Here is a 23,319-nt window from a genome sequence, read left to right as displayed (position 1 = left end):
TTTCATGTTGCATGAAAAATTCGCGGCCGTTCGCCGAATATGCACGAATGCAAAATGGACGCCGAATTGTCGCCGAAATGTCGCCGACATGTCGCAGACAATACGGCGTCCGATTCGCAGTGTTCGGCGAATTGTCGGCGAATTTTGACCGTTGAAATTTAAATTTTATTAGCAAATTTTCGCCGACATATCGCCGACTATTCGGGACATGTCATGTCGCCGAATGGCCAAGACTATTCGGGACATGTCCCCGAATATTCGGCAATTAATCACGACACGGCAAACAGATCGCGGTGGAGAATGTACACAGGGGTCTGTCTATCTATCTATCTATCTATATCTCTATCTATCTCTATCTATCTATCTCTCTATCTATCTATCTATCTCTCTCTCTCTCTCTCTCTCTCTCTCTCTCTCTCTCTCTCTCTCTCTCTCTCTCTCTCTCTCTCTCTCTCTCTCTCTCTCTCTCTCTCTCTCTCTCTCTCTCTCTCTCTCTCTCTCTCTCTCTCTCTCTCTCTCTCTCTCTCTCTCTCTATATATATATATATATATATATATATATATATATATATATATATATATCTATATATATATATATATATATCTATCTATATCTATCTATCTATATCTATCTATCTATATCTATCTATCTATATCTATATATATCTATATCTATATATATCTATATCTATATCTATATCTATATATATCTATATATATGGAATAAAATACTAATAATTAATAGTAACAAGAAAATATGAAAAACAAGAAGAATCTGAATAAATAAAATAGGTATGGAAGTAGCATTTTCATTTTATTTCATAATTAATTACTATTTATTACTTTATTTATTTCTTAATATCATTATTCTGCCATTATTTAACCTTTGTTTCATTTCAGTTATTTAGATTTATCTCTTCTTTCAGTTACTGGTTTGTTTACTGATATTACGTAAACATTCATTCATTCTAAAATATTTATAGGAGAGCAAAACAAAACAAGTCACATTTATACATTTTATTACATACTATCATACATATTACCACACATTACCACATGGTATTTACTCGCCCACAATTCTGTCCTGTCAGGCCCCTGCTCCCCAGGTGTTGTAGTAGTCCATGACGTAGGCGCGGATTCAGGCTTTTTATGCCACATGGGCATCAGATGATCAGCTGTCAGAATCTTGGCACTGTCAATTGTCCCCGACATGTCGCCGACACTTCAGGGGACATGCGAAGTTAATTCGGAGACTTGTCGCCAGTTATTACGCGACAAAAAACCGTTAAAATTTCAGATTTTGAGCTCAGCGACATGGACGCCGAATAGTCGGCGACATGTCTCCAAACTGTCCCCGAATTGTCTTGAGCATTCGCCGACATGTCGCCGAATGGTCACGAGCTGTAAGAATCTTGGTCATGTCGGCGAACCGGTCATGAATTTTTCTGAACTGATTCGGCGTCAAGTTCGTGGCCAAAATTCGGCGGTGTATTTGAGGCTTAAGGCTCTCACATTCCCGGTCCTGGTCGCGACCGTCCCCGATGACTCCGATAAGCCGGTCGCCGGTCGACCGGCTGTAAGATCGAGAGTTGTCGGCAACAGACCGCCGGTCTACCGCCAGTCGACCCTGAGGACCGTAGACGCAGTCGACCACCGCCAGTCAACTTTAAAATTTTCAAAGATATCGGCGATGCGCCCGGTTGACCAGCGGTGTCGAAAAATGTCGCCGGTCGACCGGCAGTCAACCGCCGACACCCACGGCAGACCGGCGCCAGACCGGCGGTAGACCGGCAGTAAACCGCGAGTCAACACTTGTGTCTGACCAGGGATTAGCAAGGAGGAATGAGAAAGACGAGGATGAACAGGTAGGAGCGAGGATGAAGAGAGAGGAGATGAAAGGAGGAAGAGGAATGGGTGAAAGAGAAAAATATAAATATATATATAGCTTTTCTATATATATATATATATATATATATATATATATATATATATATATATATATATATATATATATATATATATATATATATATATATATATATATATATATATATATATATATATATATATATATATATATATATATATATATATATATATATATATATATATATATATATATATATATATATATATATATATATATATATATATATATATATATATATATATATATATATATATATATATATATATATATATATATATATATATATATATATATATCCCATATATATATATATATTGTCTCAAGAACACCGGAGTAAGGTAGGAAGACACCCTACCGAACAAGCCACTCCAGTGAGGAGAAATATATGGGAGGTGAGGAAGGGAGAAAGCCCTCCTAGACCCATTCCATGTCCTCCACTAACCCGTTCCCTATATATATCTCTATAGACAGATCTCTCTATATATATATATATATATATATACATATATATACCTTTTCCCAAAATAAAATTACAAATGGCATACACCAAGTCTCAGGTCCCCGCCTGGAGGGGACCACAAATTCCCCAGGGAGGACTCCCCTTCTGGCTGCCGACCAGAGGTGTCTTAAAAACTACTCAGACCTTATTCTTCTCAATTTCTGCAACATTCGCGGTCTTCGCTCTAATTTTCAGTCTGTGGAACATCATCTCTCCTCCTCTAAACCTCACCTTCTCTTCCTTACAGAAACACAGGTTTCTGAGGCTACTGACAGCAATCTCTACTCTGTTTCCTCCTACTATCTCTATTCTAAATTTCAATCCAAAGCTGGATGTTGCGCCTACGTGCGCAACGACATCACTGCTCTCGTGCCCGACGTTGACTCTTCTGAATTTTCCACCATCTAATTTTCCCTATTGTCTCACCAACACCGGAGAGTAGTTCAGCATGCTCTCTAAGGCAGATCCTCTCTTTATCCACACCACACTACATTCACACAACATATACACCTTTTCCCAAAATTAAAATTTCAAAATGGCGCACATACACCAAGCCTCAGGTCCCCGCCTGGGGGGGGGACCTAAATTCCCCAGGAGGACTCTCCTTCTGGCTGCCGACCCGAGAGGTGTCTTGATAACTCCTCGAACCTCTTTCTTCTCAATTTCTGCAACATTCATGGTCTTCGCTCTGATTTTCATTCTCTGGAACATCATCTCCTCCTCCTAAACCTCACCTTCTCTTCCTTACCGAAACACAGGTTTCTGAGGGCTACTGACAGCAATCTCTCTGTTCCTCCTACTATCTCTATCCTAAATTTCAATCCAAAGCTGGATGTTGCGCCTACGTGCGCAACGACATCACTAACTCTCGTGCCTGACCTTGACTCTTCTGAATTTTCCACCATCTGGCTAAGACTTCATTGTCACTCTATTACTAAATACATCTGTGCTGTTTATCTCACCTAACTCTACCAACTATGTAAAAATTCTTTGACTATTTGAATTCTAAAGTGGAGCACATCTTGACCCTCTCCCTTCGCTGAAATCTCCATCCTAGGAGATTTCAATATTCCTACCAGCTTTGGCTTTCATCCTCTTTCACTGACCATCCTGGTGAACAAGCCTGCAACTTTGCTATCCTCAACGACCTAGAGCAGTTGGTCAGCACCCTACACGTATTCCCGACCGTCTTGGAGACCCAACATTCTAGACCTCTTCCTTACCTCAAACCCTTCTGCTTATTCTGTCAAACTGTTCTCTCCGTTGGGCTCCTCCGATCACAATCTTATTTCTGCATCCTGTCCTATCGCTCCTGTACACCCTCTGGACCCACCGAAGAGGCGATGCTTCTGGCATTTGCTTCAGCTCGGTGGGACGACCTGATGATGTACTTTCCGATTTCCCGTGGAATGATTACTGCTTCCAGGATAGAGACCTCTCTGTGTGCTCAGCGCATCACAGAGGTGATTGTCTCTATAATGGAGGCATACATTCCTCGTTCTTTCTCTCTCCTCACGCTAAAAAGCCTTGGTTTAATCACGCTTGTTCTCGTGCTGTCAATGATAGAAGGTAGCTCACAAAGGTACCAGAGCCTTCAAACTAATGCTAATTATGAACTTTACATTTCTGCCCGAAATCGTGCCAAATCTATTCTCCGACTAACCAAAAATTCTTTCATTAATAGAAAATGCCAAAACCTTGCTTTCTCTAACTCTTCCCGTGACTTCTGGCATCTAGCCAAAAACATCTCCTACTTCACTTCATCATCTTTCCCTCCACTCCTCAGTCCTGACAGCAACACTGCCGTCTCATCTATCTCTAAGGCTGAACTCTTCTCTCAAACTTTTTCTAAAACTCCACTCTGGACGATTCTGGGCATATTCCTCCTACTCATCCCCCCTCTGACTCCTTTGTGCCTGTTATAAAGATTCTTCAAAATGATGTTTTCTATGCCTCTCTGGCCTCAATCCTCAGAAGGCTTATGGACCTGATGGAGTGCCTCCTATTGTCCTTAAAAACTGTGCCTCCGTGCTGTCACCCTGCCTGGTCAAACTCTTTCGCCTCTGCCTGTCAACATCTACCTTTCCTTCTTGCGGGTAGTATGCCTTCATACAGCCTGTGCCTAAGAAGGGTGACCGCTCCAATCCCTCAAACTACCGTCCTATAGCTTTACTTTCTTGTCTATCTAAAGCTTTTGAATCAATCAGCACCTTTCACTTCTGACCTTCTATCTGATCGCCAGTATGGGTTCCGCAAGGGCGTTCTACCAGTGATCTCTAGCCTTCTTAACTGACTCTTGGTCATCCTCTCTTAGCCGTTTCGGTGAAACTTTTGCTATTGCGCTGGACATATCAAAGCTTTTGATAGGGTCTGGCACAAATCTTCTTTCAAACTACCCTCCTACGGTTTCTATCCTTCTCTCTGTACCTTTATCTCCAGTTTCCTTTCTGCCTTTCTATTTCTGCCATGGTAGACAGTCACTGTTCTTCCCTAAATCTATTAACAGTGGTGTCCCACAGAGTTCTATCCTATCTCCCTCTTTTCTGTTGTTCATTGATGATCTTCTTTCCAAAACGAACTGTCCTATCCATTCCTACGCCGATGATTCCACTCTGCATTACTCAACTTCTTTTAATAGAAGACCCACCCTACAGGAACTTAACGACTCAAGGCTGGAGGCTGCAGAACGCTTAGCCTCAGACCTTACTATTATTTCCGATTGGGGCAAGAAGAACCTGGTGTCCTTCAACACCTCAAAAACACAGTTTCTCCACCTATCCACTCGACACAATCTTCCAAACAACTATCCCCTATTCTTTGACAACACCCAGCTATCACCTTCCTCAACACTAAACATCCTCAGTCTATCCTTAACTCAAAATCTCAACTGGAAACTTCATATCTCATCTCTTACTAAATCAGCTTCCTCGAGGCTGGGCGTTCTGTACCGTCTCCGCCAGTTCTTCTCCCTGCAACGTTGCTGTCCATATACAGGGCCTTGTCGCCCTCGTATGGAGTATGCATCTCATGTGTGGGGGGCTCCACTAGCTCTTCTGGACAGAGTGGGCTAAGGCTCTTCGTCTCATCAGCTCTCCTCCTCATACTGATAGTCTTCTACCTCTTAAATTCCGCCGCAATGTTGCCTCTCTATCTTCTATTGATATTTCCACGCTGACTGCTCTTCTGAACTTGCTAACTGCATGCCTTCCCCCCTCCCGCAGCCCTGCTGCACTCGACTTTCTACTCATGCTCATCCCTATACAGTCCTAACCCTTTTGCAAGAGTTAACCAGCATCTTCACTCTTTTATCCCACACGCTAGTAAACTCTGGAACAATCTTCCTTCATCTGTATTTCCTCTTGTCCACGACTTGAACTCTTTCAAGAGGAGGGTATCAGACACCTCTCCTCCCGTATTTGATCTTACTTTCAGCCACCTCTTTTGTTTCTTTTTCAGGAGCAGCAGTAGCAGGCTTTTTATTTATTATTGTTTTCTTTTTTGTGCCCTTGGCTGCCTCCTTTGTTGTAAAAAAAATACATCTTCAGACTAAATTTAGTCTGAAGATGTAATATACAACAGTACTTACTATATTTCTCTTTTCTTTTTCCCTTCCCAGTGTAGTATGTCTACATATATATATATATATATATATATATATATATATATATATATATATATATATATATATATATGTATATATATATATATATATATATATATATATATATATATATATATATATATATATATCAGTGGATCAAATACAATTGTATTTGTATTTGAATTGTTTTAAATACAGTTTTAATGTATTTGTATTTGTATTTGTATTTGTATTTTGACATCCAGAGAAAAAAGTATTTTGTATTTGAATTTGTATTTTGGCACCCAGAGAAAAAGTATTTTGTATTTGTATTTGTATTTCGAGTCAAAACCATTTGAGGAGGATAAATACTGTTAAGAAAATAGAAAAAGAAATAATGTTAAGCCGCGTTAAGGCGGAGGAGGAAACAGATGAAGGTTGAAGGCGAAGGAGGAAAGGATTAACGTCAGATCACGGGGAAAGCGGAGTAAGGAGAACATTAAGGTTGAAGGCGGAGGGGGAAAAAAATTAAGGGTGGGGAGTAAGGAGGAAATTAACCTCAGGTCACATGGAGGAGGAGTAGGAGAGGATTTAGGGAGTTACTGAGGGATGGGTGGCTCGGAAGGAGGATCCGCCCGCAAAAATGTGTGACGTCACGGAAATGGGAGGCATAGGGGATGAGATGTGAGTGAAGACGACGAGAGAGACAGTAAACCGATCTACTGCTTTAACTTGGCAAATGCACTACGATCACCTATCAAAAAAAGGTTGCATCCATTTCTTGAGCGGACTGATGTCATTGCCGCAGCTGTCATGGGCCCCAGGTTTAAGCTGGCATGGATGCCATGTAAGAAAATGCAAAAGGAAAAAGTTTCCAAGATTGTGTACCTAATTATTTCCGAGTCAACTCAGTCGACTTTGAAGAAGAAAACATTTCAAGAGAGTGAGCCTTTCGTCTTTTCGGCTGGCATGAGTGCAACACGACCTCGTCTTTTTGCCTACATGCCTCCAGCTGGGCAAATGATGGCAAGTGCATCAACAAATGACACTACAGTGGTGAAGGCAGAACTTGAAACGTACCTAGAAGGTGTTTTGCCTTTTGATGTCAATCCACTGAGGTACTGGCGTGATGCAAAAAGCTTTAAAAATTTGAAGCACTTTGCCAAGAATATTCTAGGGTGCTGTGCAACAACATGGACGCCCCGGGAAGCACGTCACATCCACGAACATAAAAAGAAAAGTCCCCGCAGAGAAATTAAACAGCTGTCGTGATGATAACAGAAAAAGAGCAAAGGGCGGGAGGCGAGGGGGATGAAAGGGATGGAGGGAGATGAAGGGGAGGGAGAATGGAAGGAAGGGGCTGATGAAGAAGTTTGAAAGAAATATATGTATAGAGAGCAGGATGAAAAGAAAGGGAAAAATAGAATTAAATAAAGAAGAGAAAAATAGAGGAACAGACGACTAAAGAGAAGTGGCAGCCCAATACAAATGTTAGGAAACTTTAGTGGGCCGTCCTCGTGAGTCAACACGCTCACTGGTGTTCTCCCTCAGCAGGTGTGTCAATGCAATGTACCTGAAAGACGTTAATTGGTGAACCATTTCTTACTATGTAAAATCAATCAATCAGTCAGTCAGAGAAAGAAAATATAATTAAAAAGAAAAATTGGAAGTAAGAAAGAAAAGGGAAAAGGATGCTGCGCCGGAAGCCGCGGCGAGGATTCCTTATGATGCTTGTGCGCGTCCCCGAGGCCCATCGGTCCTTCATCCAAGAACCGATAAACGCGGTGACCGGCGTCTTCATGGCATTTATGATTAATTTTATAATCCAGTCTGGTAGTTTTAAGAAGCGAGTTCTTGCATCCGCCCTATTCGAATCGGCGGGGCGGTGGAGCGCCAGTGAGCCCAAGGTCTCCCTGGCGAGCATGGCAGGACTGGAGGGCTCCCGGCAGGACGCCTCGGCGTCCATCGGGACCCCGACGGAGGTGCCGGAAATCTTTCGGCTACAACGCCGGGCAGGTGGGGCTCGTCAGCCGTGGTAGGCAATCTGCCTAGGAGAGCAAACTCCGAACAACAAACCCGGGCAGGTGAGGTTCGTTAGCCGTGGTAGGCAATTCACCTGGAGAGCAAACTCCGAACAATAAACCCGGGCAGGTGAGGTTCGTTAGCCGTGGTAGGCACTTCACCTGGGAGAGCAAACTCGAACAATAAACCCGGGCAGGTTGGGCTCGTGAGCCGTCATGGGTAATACACCTGGGAGAGCAAACTCCGAACAATAAACCCGGGCAGGTGGGTCGTTAGCGAAAGCAGTTCATCTGGAGAGCAAGCTCCGATTACAAAACCGGGCAGGTGGAGGTCGTTAGCGTGAGCAGTTCACCTGGAGAGCAAACTCCGATTACAAACCCGGGCAGGTGGGTCGTTAGCGAAAGCAATTCATCTGGGAGAGCAAACTCCGATTAAAAACCCGGGCAGGTGGAGGTCGTTAGCAGCAGTTCACCTGGGAGAGCAAACTCCGATTACAAACCCGGGCAGGTGTGGTTCGTTAGCTGTGGTAGGCAATTCACCTAGGAGAGCAAACTCCGAACAATAAACCCGGGCAGGTTGGGCTCGCGAGCCGTCATAGGTAATACACCTAGGAGCAAACTCCGAACAATAAACCCGGGCAGGTTGGGCTCGTGAGCCGTCATGGTAATACACCTGGGAGCAAACTCGAACAATAAACCCGGGCAGGTTGGGCTCGTGAGCCGTCATGGGTAATACACCTGGGAGAGCAAACTCCGATCATAAAACCCGGGCAGGTTGGGCTCGTGAGCCGTCATAGGTAATACACCTAGAGCAAACTCCGATCATAAAACCCGGGCAGGTTGGGCTCGTGAGCCGTCATGGTAATACACCTAGGAGAGCAAACTCCATACATAAAACCCGGGCAGGTGGAGCTCGTCAGCCGTGGTAGGCAGTCTGCCTAGGAGAGTAAACTCCGAACAATAAACCCGGGCAGGTGGAGCTCGTCAGCCGTGGCAGGCAGTCTGCCTAGGAGAGCAAACTCCGAACAATAAACCCGGGCAGGTGGAGCTCGTCAGCCGTGGAAGGCAGTCTGCCTATGAGAGCAAACTCCGAACAATAAACCGGGGCTTGTGGTGCTCGTTAGATGTCGTAGACAATCCACGTGATGGGAACACCAAAGAAAAGGAAAATAAAAAGGAACACCAGAAAAAGGAAAATATAGTAACAAAAAATCAAGAAAAGAAAAGAAAAAACACAGATCATCACCTTCAGGCCCTAACATCACCAAAATTATGGGTGAGTCTTTTCTGGGGAGAAAGAAACCATCAGACCAAAGAACATAAAGGGATGATATAGAAAGGAACACCAAAAAATGGGAAAAAGAAAAACATCGCAAAAGAAAAGTAACAACAATAACAGAACAACGTCAAGAAAAGTAACATACAAAGAAACATCATCCACCATTCATTTAAACTAACATCACCAAAATTATGGGTGGGTCTTTTCTGGGAGAAAGAGGCTCATCAGACCAAGAACATCAACAAGAGGATGATATGAAATAAAGAACATTAAAAACACGAAGAAAAGAAATAAGAAGAAAAGGAACAGAAAAAAAACATCGGAAAAGAAAACAAGAAGAAAAACATCAAGAGAAGAAAAATATAAGAAACATCATCACCTTTCATTTCTAACATCACCAAAATTATGGGTGGGTCTCTTCTGGGAGGAAAGCGGCTCACCCAGACCAACGAACATCAACAAGAGGATGATATGAAATAAAAGAACATCAAAAAAGAAAAACAACAGCAAGAAAACAAAGAAAAAGATAAAGAAAAGAAAAGGAAAAAGAAACAAAAAGAAAAAGAAAAACACCAAAACAAAAACAAAAAAATAATCCAAATAAATAAATAAACAAATACAGAATACAGTAAAATTAACGAACTAACTAACTTATTCAAACTGTCTAACTATTAAACTACCTATCTAACTACCTATCTAACTAAGGGTACTATACAAGGGTACTATTGGACTACCTATTAACTAACTAACTATCAAATCATCTAACGATCGAACATGTATTTGTCTGACTCTTTATCTATTTATCTGCATGGCTATCTATCACTGTTTATCTATCCATCTTTATTTTTTCTTTTTGCAGTTAAGGAAGCAGCTCAAGGGCAAAAGTAGATAAATAAAAAAAAAATTTAAAAATCCGCGTAAATAAAAATAAGTTCTATCTCTATATCTTTTATTTGTTTATTTGTTTATCTTATTTGTTCATCTTATTTATTTGTTTACTTATCTAGTCCGTCATCAGTCATGGTCAGTTCTACCTACACGTTTTCCTGCCACATTTTTTTTTTTTTTTTTTTTCATTGTGTAGTCCTTAGTTCCGGTCCGACCTTGAGCTGGAAGGGAAGGACGGGGGCAGGTAGGCAAGAAGAGGGAGGGAGGGAGGGGGAGGTAGGACAGAGTAATGGGAAGAATTTGGATTATAATGGTTCCCCCCCCTTCCCCTCTGCAGCCAAAAAATAAAACGAAGAAAAGCGTCAAGTAAAAAAAATAAAATAATAAATGGTAGCTAACAATGATAAAGAGTTTGTTAAAAAAAAATGGAAATCGATGAGGTAAAGACTTGGCAGTTTTCTTTTCTTTCTTTCTTTCTTTCTTTTTTTCAACACAGAAGACAGAAAGCTCAAGGGCCAAAATAAGAGGATACAGAAAAAAAAGATCGCTACGTCGCTGCTCCCCAATCTTTATCCTTTTGATTATCTGTGTCTTGAATGTGGCAGAGTAAGAGACTTTGTATAACTACTGATATTTGTACTCTTCCGGGTATACCCCATTCACGGTGCTCAATAATGATGAATACAGTATAGCAGCAAGTAGTACGCAGCAGCTAGCGAGGCGGCACCTTTTAGCACTTCAGTTTCCGTCACAACCTTACGGCACATTTCTTAAACTTCGTCGAGCGTTTAAAACTCATTCTCCGCTCTCTATTGTTACGTACTTTACAGAGAGAGAGAGAGAGAGAGAGAGAGAGAGAGAGAGAGAATAGCAGGGGTGAGGAAAGAGTGGGAATACGCGTTTCAGTCCTGATTAAGTGTGTGTGTGTGTGTGTGTGTGTGTGTGTGTGTGTGTGTGTGTCCTTGAAAAAAACCTGAACCTTTTTTTTTTTTCAGTCAAATTCAGCCTTAACACAGAGGCGGCCATTTCGATGACTACGCAGACGTTGAAGAAAACATAAAATAAAAAAAAAGAACCAAAACAGAGAATAACTGACGACCAAGCGCTGCAAGACCTTGGCGGAGAGAGAGAGAGAGAGAGTGAGAGAGAGAGAGTATATGTGTGTTAACCATTGCACTTAGCCATGACACCAAAGGAAGAAAACTGAAGGTAAAGTTAAAGGCGGGTGCATACGCTATTCTTCTTACGCTGTCTTCTCACGTATAGTTGACTGCTCTTTCGGCCACCTCTTCGGATTCTTTACAGGAGGAGCGAGTAGCGGGCTTTTTTTTATTGTTGTTTCCTTTCTGTGTGCCCTTGTGCTGTCTCCTTTGCTGTAAAAAAAAATAGCTGTGTGTGGCTGCGGTAGGTACTCATCTCCGCACCGTTGACCCTTTGAGCTTGTGGTAGGCAAGAACCTGTTAGTTACCGGCACCATCTGAGAGGGTGTTTAGTAAGGCCGGCAATTTTTACACTCCTGAGCGAGCAAAACTCGGCCCGGAAACCTTCCAGGCATTAATGATGATAAAATGCAATTATGATGTGAAGTGTAAACTTGTGAAAAAAGTATCTTTATATTTTTTGTATAATTTCAGGAGTATTTTTATTTGTATCTTTGAAATCTGGAATAGGAGTATTTGTATTTTTTTTTTTTTTTAGATTACGGAATAGAAGTATTTGTATTTGTATTTGTATTTTTGGAATCCCGAACAAAATTATTTGTATTTGACTTATAAAAAATCAGTATTGATCCAACCTGATATATATATATATATATATATATATATATATATATATATAGAGAGAGATTTATACATGAATGAATTTAGGTATGAAGCTGTTTATTATATTATAATAATTATAATTTCAGGAGTTGAATTTCGCGTTCACGAGAGCTGAGGAAATCCATTGCGATGTCAAACTCACGAATGATCAAAACACCTGGACGGGCGTTTATATACCCTTCCTGCTGGATGTGGCAACGAAAGTGTTTGCTCGTCGATGTGCCGCAGGTATGCCGCCGTAGACCGGCGGTCGACCGCCGACTGACCTGGTGCAGTCGCCGGTCGGAGAAATCGAAAATCGTATATGGTCGCCGGTCTACCGCCGGTAAACCGCTGGCTTACCGGCGGTAAGCCGCCGGTCCTTGGATTATTGCCTATTTTGTCGGCGGTCAGGGCCCGATCGGCTTATCGGGAGTCATCGGGGACGGTCGCGACCGGGACCGGGAATGTGTGAGAGCCCCTTTATTGATTATATTGTTCACCTAACCTTGGTTCAGTGTGTAGTGCTGCGTGTACTCATGTCTGGGAAATAAGTTGTTTCGTTTTGTTAGATGAAGATAATGGGGGTTGCCACCCCCGTTTGATGTTAGTCATTGTTTGGTCAGATTAGAATGATGAGGGGTCGCCCCCTCCTCGGATAGTTTCGATAAAGACTTGCGCTTTCGCCGCTACGCTTTGGGCTATTTGAGCGGTGGCGAGCCGCAGTTTGGGGCTGCTTTATGCGAGATTGAAGGCTCCCCCAATGTCGCATGCCTCACTAGCTCCCATGTTCATAAGAAAGAAGCGGGATACCCCGCCCCCCCCCCCCCAGACACACACACACACACACACACACACACACACACACACACACACACACACACACACACACACACTTGCACTTGTCAGTATTTCCAGTCCCAGGGCACAGGCCAGTCAATAGACGAATAAACCATGTAGGAACAGGTCACAGAGGATTCAGTCCTTCATGAAGCACTGAATGCAGTGCTTCTTGAGATCGACATAAGTTGCAAGCATTCCTTGTGAAGAATCATATTCCCAGGAAGCTATTGTAGAGCTTGTTCAAATTCAAGGAGGATTAGGTGTATGAAAATTCATTTATATGATTGTTTTATCTATCTGTCTGTATCTATCTACATCACGGGAGTCGAGATAACTACTCAAATGTGTTTTTTACTTTAGAGGATATTAATATACTCCAGCTTAATTACGGCCAGGGTGCACCACAGCATCCACTGTAGGTGAGTGTAGTTTCTTCTTGACCGGTAAAAGTGGATTAAAACTCATAACGGGTAACAGGGATATAAAAATATCGGTTTGGTAATTTATTAGCTGATGAGAGACGAATGATACATAAAGTCAGAGCTCCTTCATCGAATACAGGCAATGCACGAAGAACAAATAGTCAATCAGCACACATTCTATTCTGTTGCCAAGAGAGAAATGCGAGACTTAACCGGCGGGGTCATGATTGTGCTATTAGGTTTATATAATTTGGCATGGCATCATGTTTGTTTATGCTTTATTAAGGTATCTTATTATTGTATATTTATCAGTTTCAAACATGTCTGTGCGTGTTGGCGCCCATAGTGCATGTCACTCATATTTCAGAGACGACGAGTTTCATGATTTTAATAGACCCGCCAACTCCCCCCCTCCACCCCTCTCTCTCTCTCTCACTCTCTCTTTCTCTCTCTCTCTCTCTCTGGCACTCATATTAAACTTCCACGTTTGACCAAAAGTAGGCTATGCACGTGTCAAATTACGGCCAGTGTTGCCAGTCTAGACCGGCGCTACCAGATTGTCGTACTCAGATTTACATAGAATATAGATAAACAAACTCAGAACATTGCATTTGTCAGTTTCAGGCTGAAGAACTGCCGTAGCCACACCAGAAATGATGTACAATTAAAATTAATGTCAAAACCGTAGAGTATCGATTTTATTTTTATTTTTTATAATAGCAGAATCCGAAAATTACGATGTGCTGAATACGATAATCTGGTTACGTTGGTCCAGACTCTCCGCACGATATTGGCATCACACTCTTTACTTGTATTCCTGTGACTCCGTATATAAAGGCTCTCGCAGGACAGGTGATGAACGTGCAGGTGAAGGTGACATGAAGTAAAACTGTTACGCCCTCTCTTTATTGCTTAGAGATTTCAGTTTCTCACCTCACTTTCCTCTATTATTTCTTTTTATCATGTTCATTTCATTGTTCCCCCCCCCCCCCCTTCTTCTTTTACATGTTCTTCGTATTTTTCCTCCTCCTCCTTTACATTCCTATCCTTCTCTGCCTTCTCTTCCTTCTCCTTCTTCTCCTTCTTCTTCTTCTGCCTCCGTTTATTTTTTATCTTCCTCATCTTCCTTTTCATCCTTCTCCTCCTCATCTTCAGCTTCATCCTCCTCCTTATCATCATCATCTTTATCCTCCTCCTCATCTTCAGCCTTATTCTCATCATCTTCATCAGCAGCAGCAGCCTCGTCCTCATCTTTATCATCATTTTCATCTGCAACCTCGTCCTCATTATCCTCATCTTCAGCCTCATCCTCCACCTTCTCCTCCTCCTCTTCATCAGCAGCCTCATCTTCAGCCTCATCCTCCTTCTCATCATCATCATCAGCAGCAGCCTCCTCCTCATCATCATCAGCCTCATCATCCTCATTCTCCTCCTCATCATCTTCCTCATCCACCTTTTTGCTTAACCCTTCTTCATTTTGTTCATTTACTCCCAACGCTTTTCTCAGTTTTTTATTCAGCATTGTAGCAAGGGAACCTGTACTATCTTCTTCGTCTACTTCCTTTTCCTCCTCGTCATCTTCATGCTCATCCTCCTTATCCTCCTCCTTCTTTTTCTCCTCCTTCTTCTTCTTCTTGTTCTCCTCCTTCTTCTTCTTCTTGTTCTCCTCCTTCTTCTTCTCCTCCCTTGTCTCATCCTTCTCCTTTTCCCCTTCTTCGTTTTCGTCTTCTCCTTCCTCTTCGAATTCTCTTTTTTCTTCTATCCATATATCTTTTTTGCCATGGTCATCATTATTTAATGTTGCCTCTTTTTCTTGCTCTTTTTCATCGAATCTTCGTTTAAACAGTTTTTCATTTGCTTCTTCTTCAGAGAGAGATTCAGTTTCATCCTCTTGACCATTTTCCCAATTTTTCAGTCCTGCGTGGTGAACCTTTTTGCTTTTCGACTTTGGCTTCGGGTTTTCATCAGTGACCCTTTTTACCCGAAGCACCTCTATGAACTCTTTTTTAATCCTTTCTTGATGGTCTGCCGTAACACCCATCTGGTCAAACGCCTCCTCTAGCGCTTTTGATACTTCTTCTCCGTTGACCCCTGCTCCTCTTGATGGCTCTATACTGAACTCTTTCTTGTACTTGTATTGTCCGCCATCTGCTGAGCCAGTCTTCGTATCATACTCATCCCCGAACATTCTTGACATTTCATCGAAGTTCCGTGCTCCGTTTCCTTCCTCCTCATCTCCCATCGACTTGCACGTACTGTCTTTACAGATGACTTTCACTGCTTCCACTGCTCGTTTTCCTCTTCTTGGATTTGACTCCAATTGAAATCGCTTTAACTTATCAGAACTCTTCTTTCTTACTGAGGCAATATGTTCATGCTTCCATTCCTTGTATGGCTTCCACCCCAAGAAGAGTGGCTCCTTTTTTCCACTGACGACCTCCACGTCCCTGACCAGCCTCACCTGGACCGGGACCTTGAGTACTGTGCTCCCTTGGCGTTCACCCGGGAAGGCTTGCAGCACCTCGGCCTCTGCCTCCACTCTGCCTTGTAGCTCACTGTTGCTAAGAAAGGACGGAAAGGGTGAATCAATTCTCTCTCTCTCTCTCTCTCTCTCTCTCTCTCTCTCTTTTTTTTTTTTTCTCACCTGGACGCTGCCTCCAGTGATCGTTCAGCCTCAACACGGGGCAGTCCGCGCACTGCCGCCGACGCCACCACCAGCACCGCCACCAGCACCGCCAGATGCACCGCCGACCACACTGTTGATATACAAAACCGTGAAAGTAACCGTTTCAAGAAAAAAATAAGTATGAGGAAACTGTGGCATTGACGCCTCTCAGTACTACCAATAACTCTGTGTGTTCACTTTGTGTGTATATAGAAGTAACCTGCCTTCCTCCACAACCGAGTTGTTTCCGCTCCAAAGCTGTGCCTCCGCAATAGTTTTGAGATGTTGGGATCATCGACAGTGGTGATGATTATCTTAAGAAAATTCTTTGGAGTTTCTCTGTGTGTATTGTGTGTGTGCATTGTGTGTGTGTGTGTGTGTGTGTGTGTGTGAGAGAGAGAGAGAGAGAGAGAGAGAGGATTCACCCACGTCCTGATCACGATCTGGGCTCGTCATCGCCAGCAAGTAACCTCCCGACCGAGCAAGCTCATTACAGTTGATCGCTGGGTACTGTAGGGACCTTCACACACCACACACCCAATCCCCTATGCTCAAGGGGAGACAGTATAACCACTCCTGTGCCAGTGGAAAAATCCCGGGCCTGAGCAGGGCTCGAACCTCCGCCTGCCAGACTGAGACCTGGCAGCGCAGAGCTCTACCACTGAGTTACCGGAGCGGTGTGTGTGTGTGTGTGTGTGTGTGTGTGTGTGTGTTTACCTATTTGTAGTCTACCGGGCCCGAGCTAAATTCTAATAGTCCCGTCTCCATATCTACATTCATCCTTGTATGTGTGAGTGTGTGTATGTGTGTGTGTGTGTGTAATTCACCTCTTGGTCTGCTGCGAGTCTCTCTCGAGACAGCCAGCCGTTCCCTAGGACCCCTCCGGAAGAGCACAGAGCTCATAGTACCGATCTTTGGGTAGGGCTGAGACCACTCACACACAACACACCGCGACAACGAGGTGACAACTCCTTGCCTGACGTCGCGTACCTACTCACTGCTAGGTGAACAGGGCCTACACGTGAAAGGAGATAAACCCAACTTATCTTCACCCGGCCGGGGAATCGAACCCCGGTCCTTATAGATGTGAGGCAGACGCTCTATCCACTGAGCTACCGGGCCGTGTGTGTGTGTGTGTGTGTGTGTGTGTGTGTGTGTGTGTGTGTTAAAGTGAAGGAATACTCACTGGTGCGTGTGTCCACACAGGTAATGGAGGGGTCGCTGCTCAGTCTTCCAATATATATTTGCCTCAGATGCAGCCTCCGGCGGCCCCTTGAAACGTGACGAATGTTGTTTAAAGGAAAGAAAATATTTATTCCTGGCAAGGGTAACAACGAAGGTAGTGTCGCAAGCACAGTTACGGAAACTTTCAAGACCTCGAGAGGGAACTTTGACTTCAATGTGGTCACGGAATTCTCGAGGGTGTAGAAGGGCTGAAGCCATGTCCCTTCAAACCTCCTTCGCACTTATCCAAGAGAGTCCGTGGGGTGTGTTAGGTGGCTGAGGCACTGTTCTCCAATGTCAATGGTTAGTCTTTCTCTGCGGGTGTTTTAAGATCTGGTTTGGAAATGTTATGATGCTGGAGGGAGCGGCGAGCATCACAATAGGTGAGAAGTTATGTCTGGTGACTCGCGCTCCTCGAGGAAGCATAAACAAGGAAGTGACACCCGCGCTGTGGTTACAAAACATTCCTCGCAGAAACATTCAGAGACATTCAGGGGTAGTGCCGTGGAAGCAGGGCCGGTGGAGCTGACCGGCAATCCTTCCAGTGTGCTCTTTCTTGCGGTTTCTCTTCGTGCCTCAGTGACACCGAATTTTTTTTTACTCCTCACCCTCAAGCCTATATATCTTCCTCTTCTTACAGCATCACAATCATGTTAATAAAAGCACATTCTGAGTGTCATAGTTACTTAAGCTTTGTCTGATCCGTTTTCAATACTGAAGAATACATTATTTTCCTTTATAGTTTTTTTTTTTTTCTTCATATTGTTGCACGCACAGGTCTTAAATACTTCGATTCTTATTTCAGAGGACTGGTGGGTGACCTGAAGAAGTTTAAGGCTACCGCGACGTGTGACATTCAACGTATGAGTAGCAGTTCAGAAGGAAAAGAAAATGGGGAAAATTGCAGGAATGGTTGTCGGTTGATTGGCAAAGTAAGAGTCAGAAAGAGTATGGTCAGAGCTGTTAATATAGTTGCAATATATATCTGCATTCATGTGGGAGAAGTGGTAAAAGTTTCCTCTAGCTTTTACTTTAAAGACATGAATACAATAGTGTGGTAATTTTTAATGACTTTTACAGTCTTATGAGTATTATATCTGACAAATGTTTATAGTGTAAATATTATCATCGTAAGCTACTAGACGATGGCAACTCATCTTTTTCACGGTATCACACCGTCTCTTTCCCCATTTTCTTTTCATCTTTTTTCTTATTTGTTTATTCATGTATACTGTTATTTAGTTTCTTGATTTCTCTTTCCTTCTTGATTTTTTATCTTTTATTTTGTAATATTTTGTGCTGAACAAGGAGACCATCATTAAGGAAAAACACACAGCTTGGTGGGTAATAAGTATATCAAAACATTATTGTCGGTTAATATCCAAATGGAAATTATGTAATATTTTGGGTAATGCTCGGCGAACATCAAAGAAACGAACAGAGGAAATAAAGGAACATAAATAATGAAGATGATGTCGGCGAGTATATTTAGTTGACAAGGAACACGATTACAAGGAAAACAGCGTAATTTGTTTTCTGTTTCCCACGTCAGTCATGTTACTGATTGATCAATTATCCATGTGAGAGTGGACAGGTACAGAGCCAACGGGAAACGCTTGATTGTGAGCGCTTTACATTCTCTCCGAAAAACTTTTCTAATAATTATGAGCCACTGAGTCGTACCATGCCGATGCCCATCATCTGCCCCGTCCCTGCCGACAAGCCGAAGCCGCCCCCCCCCCAGGTAAACCAGTCCCCCACCCTGCTGCTGCGAAGGTCTGTTGAGGTGGCAGTGCAGTGCATGTTGGAACCTCGTCACTCAGGTGGAGCAAGGTGCACGCCATCAAGGCTGTGCAGATATTTCCATAACATTCAACTACCAGCCGAACTGTGACCAACATCCCCTTCATCTCGCCGGCCCGGGACTCGGCACCGCATTGCGAAGCCTGTAACCCGAGTGGCCTCCCAGATACTTCAGAGGTTAGACTCCCGACCCCATCCCCATCCCCTCTTTTTGTACTTGTTTCTTGTACGATTTTACTTTTGAAACACACACACACACACACACACACACACACACACACACACACATACACACACACACACACACACGCACACACACACACACACACCTCAAGGCGCCGATACGTGGCTGTAATTGGTGAGTGCTGTAATCATCTAAGGGGGAGAGAGAGGCTGGGAGTACGTGGTGGAGGCAGAATAATGATGGGAAAGAAGCTATGCGTCTAATGGGAGCCTCGGCGTCCCCCGGTAGCGTCACGCACGTCTTCCTTCTATAGCGCGGGGACACTGCCACTGCTGTCCGGCGAGGGGCGAGGAGCGGCGCGGTTTGATGTGTTTCCTGACGCTGCGGTTTAATTTTACTCTTCAACTGCGTGTGTGTGTGTGTGTGTGTGTGTGTGTAATCCGTCTGCCTCCAAGATAAGTAGACGTGGTGTTTGGCGTAAGTCTCCGGCACGTCCCTCTTCGAGGTGATTTCGTGGCATGGTCCCTCTGTGCTCCGGCTGCTGTGCCGAGACGCGCTTCGGCTGTGTGGCTGCACGAACCTCAGTTCCGCCTCTAGAGTGTGATGATACTTTGAAACTTTCTCGCGGCGAGGAGCTGACCATATCGAAAATAGGAGTAGCTGCAGCTATCAGTATCGTCAGCAATTACTATTCCCCGAGCAATTCGCCTTTCCGTCTCTGTCCATCTATCTATCTATATGCGAATCTCTCTATCTGCCTCAATCACTGTTTCCGTCGACATGCCTCTGTCGTGTGTTAACTTCAAAGTCCCCGGCAGGTGTTGGACGCGACTCGTCGTACGGAACGACAGCGAACAGGGCGACACCGTAAGCTAGGCCTCTTTGTGGCCACCCAAGGCCTTAGATATTCAATGCCTTATCAGGGTCTCAGAATCAATAATTTAGTCGGGATATTAGAGTATCTTCACCTCAAGTATTTTTTTTTTCATCATTCAGTTGTCATGCTGCTGAAGTGCAATCAGGAACTGTCCAACATGCGTATCATATCACTAGAGGTATAGTTTTCATACTGGTCGTCATTGTTTTATTTTTGGATGTTTCTAAAAGCGATACAGTATCCCGGATGTACGCTCTGCGGCGAGTCAACAGCCTCCTCGATCATTCCACGCCGTCAGTGTCACCAGTGATTTCCTAGTCATCTCTCCTTTGTCACACTCACCAGTACTTGTTCTCACCATTCCCTCTAGCGTCACCGTCCACTCTCCCAACCCCCTTGTTTGTGTCTCACCATCAACACTGCCATTACTTTCCATCAACACCTACCGAGACTCAAGGTGTTTGGCGGCCTCTCCATCATGTATCAACCCTGCAGGTGCCTATTTATGCATCGAGACGGAAAGAATGAGTGAGAAATTGTATTCTGGAGGAAGGTTGTGGAGGAAGTGATACGAGTGGCGGTAAAGACACGGTTGGCTGAGAGACAGGACTGGGGTGGAGCGGCTTGGGGTGGATGTGTCTGTAAACGTAGTGTATGGATGAGAGGTGCGTATGATGGACAAGTTTGCATGTCAGTGTTGGCTTCGCATCTCTGAGTAGTTGGTGTATCATTATTTCCACTCTCCCGGTTACGCCTCTATGATGACTCGATGCTGTGTTTGCAATTTATTTTCCTTTGTTATCCACAAAGTTGACGACATGCTACGACAAATATGGTTTCTGTTATAAAAGTATTACTTTCTTATAATTTTAAAGATGAAAAGCGAGCCCCTTATTCTCTTCTCATTCGTCTTCCTCCTCCTCCTCTTATTTATCTTCCTCTTCCCCGTTCTACTCTTATTATTTACTTTCCTCCTCCTCTTTCTCTCCTTATTTAGCTGTCTCTTCTTTCTCTTCTTTGTCCTCTTCTTATTTCCTCCTCCTCTTCCTCCTCTTTTTATTTATCTTCCTCTTCCCCGTTCTACTCTTTTTATTTATTTTCCTCCTCCTCTTTCTCTCCTTATTTAGCTGTCTCTTCTTTCTCTTCTTTGTCCTCTTCTTATTTCCTCCTCCTCTCCCTCCTCTTTTTATTTATCTTTCTCTTTTTCCTCGTCCTCGTCCTCCTCATTTCCTCTTCCTACTCCTCCTCGTTCTCCTCATCCTGCTTTCTCTGTCAGACAAACCGATAGAGGTAAACTGAATCACTGTGCGGTGGGGTGTGGATGATGCGGAAATTGTACGTCTCGTGATAATACATGTTCCTCAGATGATGTGCATGGAGCGAGCAGGCGTTGTGGATGCACGTGCTGCTGTGGCGGTCGCCTTATGACCACTGCACTTACGGCGCCATGATCCTACAATTCAAACAGTCCTATAGGTGGCTGTGTGTGTGTGTGTGTGTGTGTGATTAATATCTAGGTTGTTAATGGCACTACGTATAGTGGATATTTTTCACCTAACAAGAGGAAACAGAGTAAGTCACCCCCATCCCCCACACGGCGCTGCAACGCATCTCGTGTTCCACAACTCGCTTGACTTGCACCTTCCCTTTATGCTTTTATTTTTTCAAACAATCAGGGAAGAAAGTTGACCAAATGTTCATAACAACATGACGGAACGGCCAACACTCAGTGCTTGATAAAGATGACGATCACCGGCTGTTTGTGTTACGGCACGTGCATGTCGCAGCAGGTGTTGAGTCGTGCCAAAAACACTTAATAATTTTATAATAATGTTCTTCCTATTATGTTATTTTGGGTTATTCCCTCACATTTACGGCTGTAAAAGCCTCTCTGATGCACCAAAAGTAGATCAACTTAAAACTCAACACCAACGAAAATTTAACTTGTTTCTTTCTCAGAGGAGGATTTAAATACTTTTCACAAATTCTTCTTAGACGTTTCATGCTCTTGTATTAAGACAAATTCATAAACAGGCAGAGGAGTAAATGATTTTTTTTATTTTTATTTCATCTAAATTTATTTGCCTTCTGTCGCACTCAGTCACGTGCTTACCACATATAGGTACCAGTCGTTGCTGTAAATGTTCCTGCAAGATTGATTTACACATTAAAGCTTATCTGGTAACACTAAAGAGCTAAATTAATATCACAGTCGCCACACTACCCGTCCTGCGCCGCACTCCACCTTGCCGCCGGTCACTCCCTTCGTCCACGTCTCTTGTCAAACTTGCGGCCGCTGGACCAGAGTGGCCTGTAGGCATCACTGTAGCAAACAGCTTGCTACCATTTGTTTCTTATCATATGTGCACTAGTAACGCAATACATACAGTAAGTTCAGAGGCCTCGTCAAATTGAGTTCTGATATACATCCGACCCAAGGATATTACAAAAGTGCAAAGTAGTATCAACAGGTCAGCTCATGCTCATGCCTCCCTCCTCTATACTAGTCTGGTGTCCTTGCCTTCATACACATACAGGGCTTACAGGGGTCATAAGACAGAGGCACGTTTCATTACACTTTCTAAAATTTTTCATCTTTTTCAGTTTCCAGTCATAGGTGATAAAGAGCAGCTAAATAGAACCTTGCTGCATGCTCGCACGTTTTTTTGAAACCCCAACCTTCAGCCGATGTCTCCTTTCGCCAGGCTTATTTTTTTAAGCCCGATTTTCCTATAAAATATTGTGTAGCGGAGATCCGAGAGGACAGCGACGGCGTTGGTGCCGGAGACGTGCTGGAGGTGGTGCGGAAGGAAGGGAGGCCGCAGGGGGGTGACGGGAGGGTCATGAACGAGGGCGCCATGTTGGTGGAGTGGATGAGGTGGATAGCAAGGGCCCGCACGTCCGACGCTGAAGACACCTTTCCGCCCACCACGCCTGCCGAACAAGGGACACACTTTAGTCACACACATTACGAATCAACCTTCTCTGTCTGGTTTCATAAGCTCATTCGAGCGGACAAGCTTATAGTGATGGTGTCAAATGCCAAATACTTGTACAAAGACTTCCTTCCGTCTTCAAGTGGAAATATTTTTTTCTTCGTCATATTTTCAAGAGCAAGAATAATAGTGTGGCTCACCTGCCAGGTCAGCCGGAACGCCTCTGGCAGAAAACTTGGCGAGTAGTGCGGACTGTAGCTGACAGATGTACTGGTAGGCTGCGTCCACCACCCCGACCTGTGGGACCACGACATGCTTATATGTATGTTACGTATACATATGTATGCATATATGGCAAATCTCTGA

The 23,319-nt window shown here is 43.7% G+C and overlaps 2 protein-coding genes across 3 annotated transcripts in view; both read right to left on the bottom strand.

The window, feature by feature from the left end:
- Window positions 1–13,948: 13,948 nt before the first annotated feature.
- LOC126997401 (calponin homology domain-containing protein DDB_G0272472-like) lies at window positions 13,949–16,847 on the bottom strand. Of its 2 annotated transcripts, none has more exons than XM_050858469.1 (3): window positions 16,757–16,847; window positions 15,909–16,020; window positions 13,949–15,825 (listed from the first exon to the last, which is right to left on the bottom strand). In XM_050858469.1, the coding sequence occupies exons 1-3, from the start codon at window positions 16,830–16,832 to the stop codon at window positions 14,367–14,369; spliced, it is 1,647 nt and encodes a 548-aa protein (XP_050714426.1). In that variant the 5' UTR covers window positions 16,833–16,847; the 3' UTR covers window positions 13,949–14,366. The 2 variants fall into 2 exon arrangements, with proteins under 2 accessions (XP_050714426.1, XP_050714427.1); XM_050858470.1 differs by having other exon boundaries at window positions 13,949–15,819.
- A 5,243-nt stretch (window positions 16,848–22,090) lies between these two features.
- LOC126997400 (uncharacterized) overlaps window positions 22,091–23,319 on the bottom strand; it is a 10,188-nt gene continuing 8,959 nt past the window's right edge. The window contains exons 4-5 of the mRNA XM_050858468.1: window positions 23,154–23,250; window positions 22,091–22,951 (exon numbers count right to left, since the gene is read on the bottom strand). Coding sequence (XP_050714425.1) covers window positions 22,725–22,951; window positions 23,154–23,250 — 324 coding nt within the window. The 3' untranslated portion in view covers window positions 22,091–22,724. The remainder of the gene's footprint in view (window positions 22,952–23,153; window positions 23,251–23,319) is intronic.

This window comes from Eriocheir sinensis, chromosome 12 (genome assembly GCF_024679095.1).
Source record: "Eriocheir sinensis breed Jianghai 21 chromosome 12, ASM2467909v1, whole genome shotgun sequence".
Taxonomy (NCBI): domain Eukaryota; kingdom Metazoa; phylum Arthropoda; class Malacostraca; order Decapoda; family Varunidae; genus Eriocheir; species Eriocheir sinensis.
Note: the sequence above shows the minus strand (reverse complement) of the source record. Positions and strands in the feature narration are given on the sequence as shown.

Excerpts from the sequence above, each read along its gene's own strand:
- LOC126997401 (XM_050858469.1), bottom strand. The coding sequence starts at position 16,832 with ATGAGCTCTGTGCTCTTCCGGAGGGGTCCTAGGGAACGGCTGGCTGTC. Across the intron at positions 16,021-16,756 it reads GACTCGCAGCAGACCAAGAG|TGTGGTCGGCGGTGCATCTG; the intron begins GTGAATTACACA and ends GTATATCAACAG. Across the intron at positions 15,826-15,908 it reads TCACTGGAGGCAGCGTCCAG|CAACAGTGAGCTACAAGGCA; the intron begins GTGAGAAAAAAA and ends GTCCTTTCTTAG.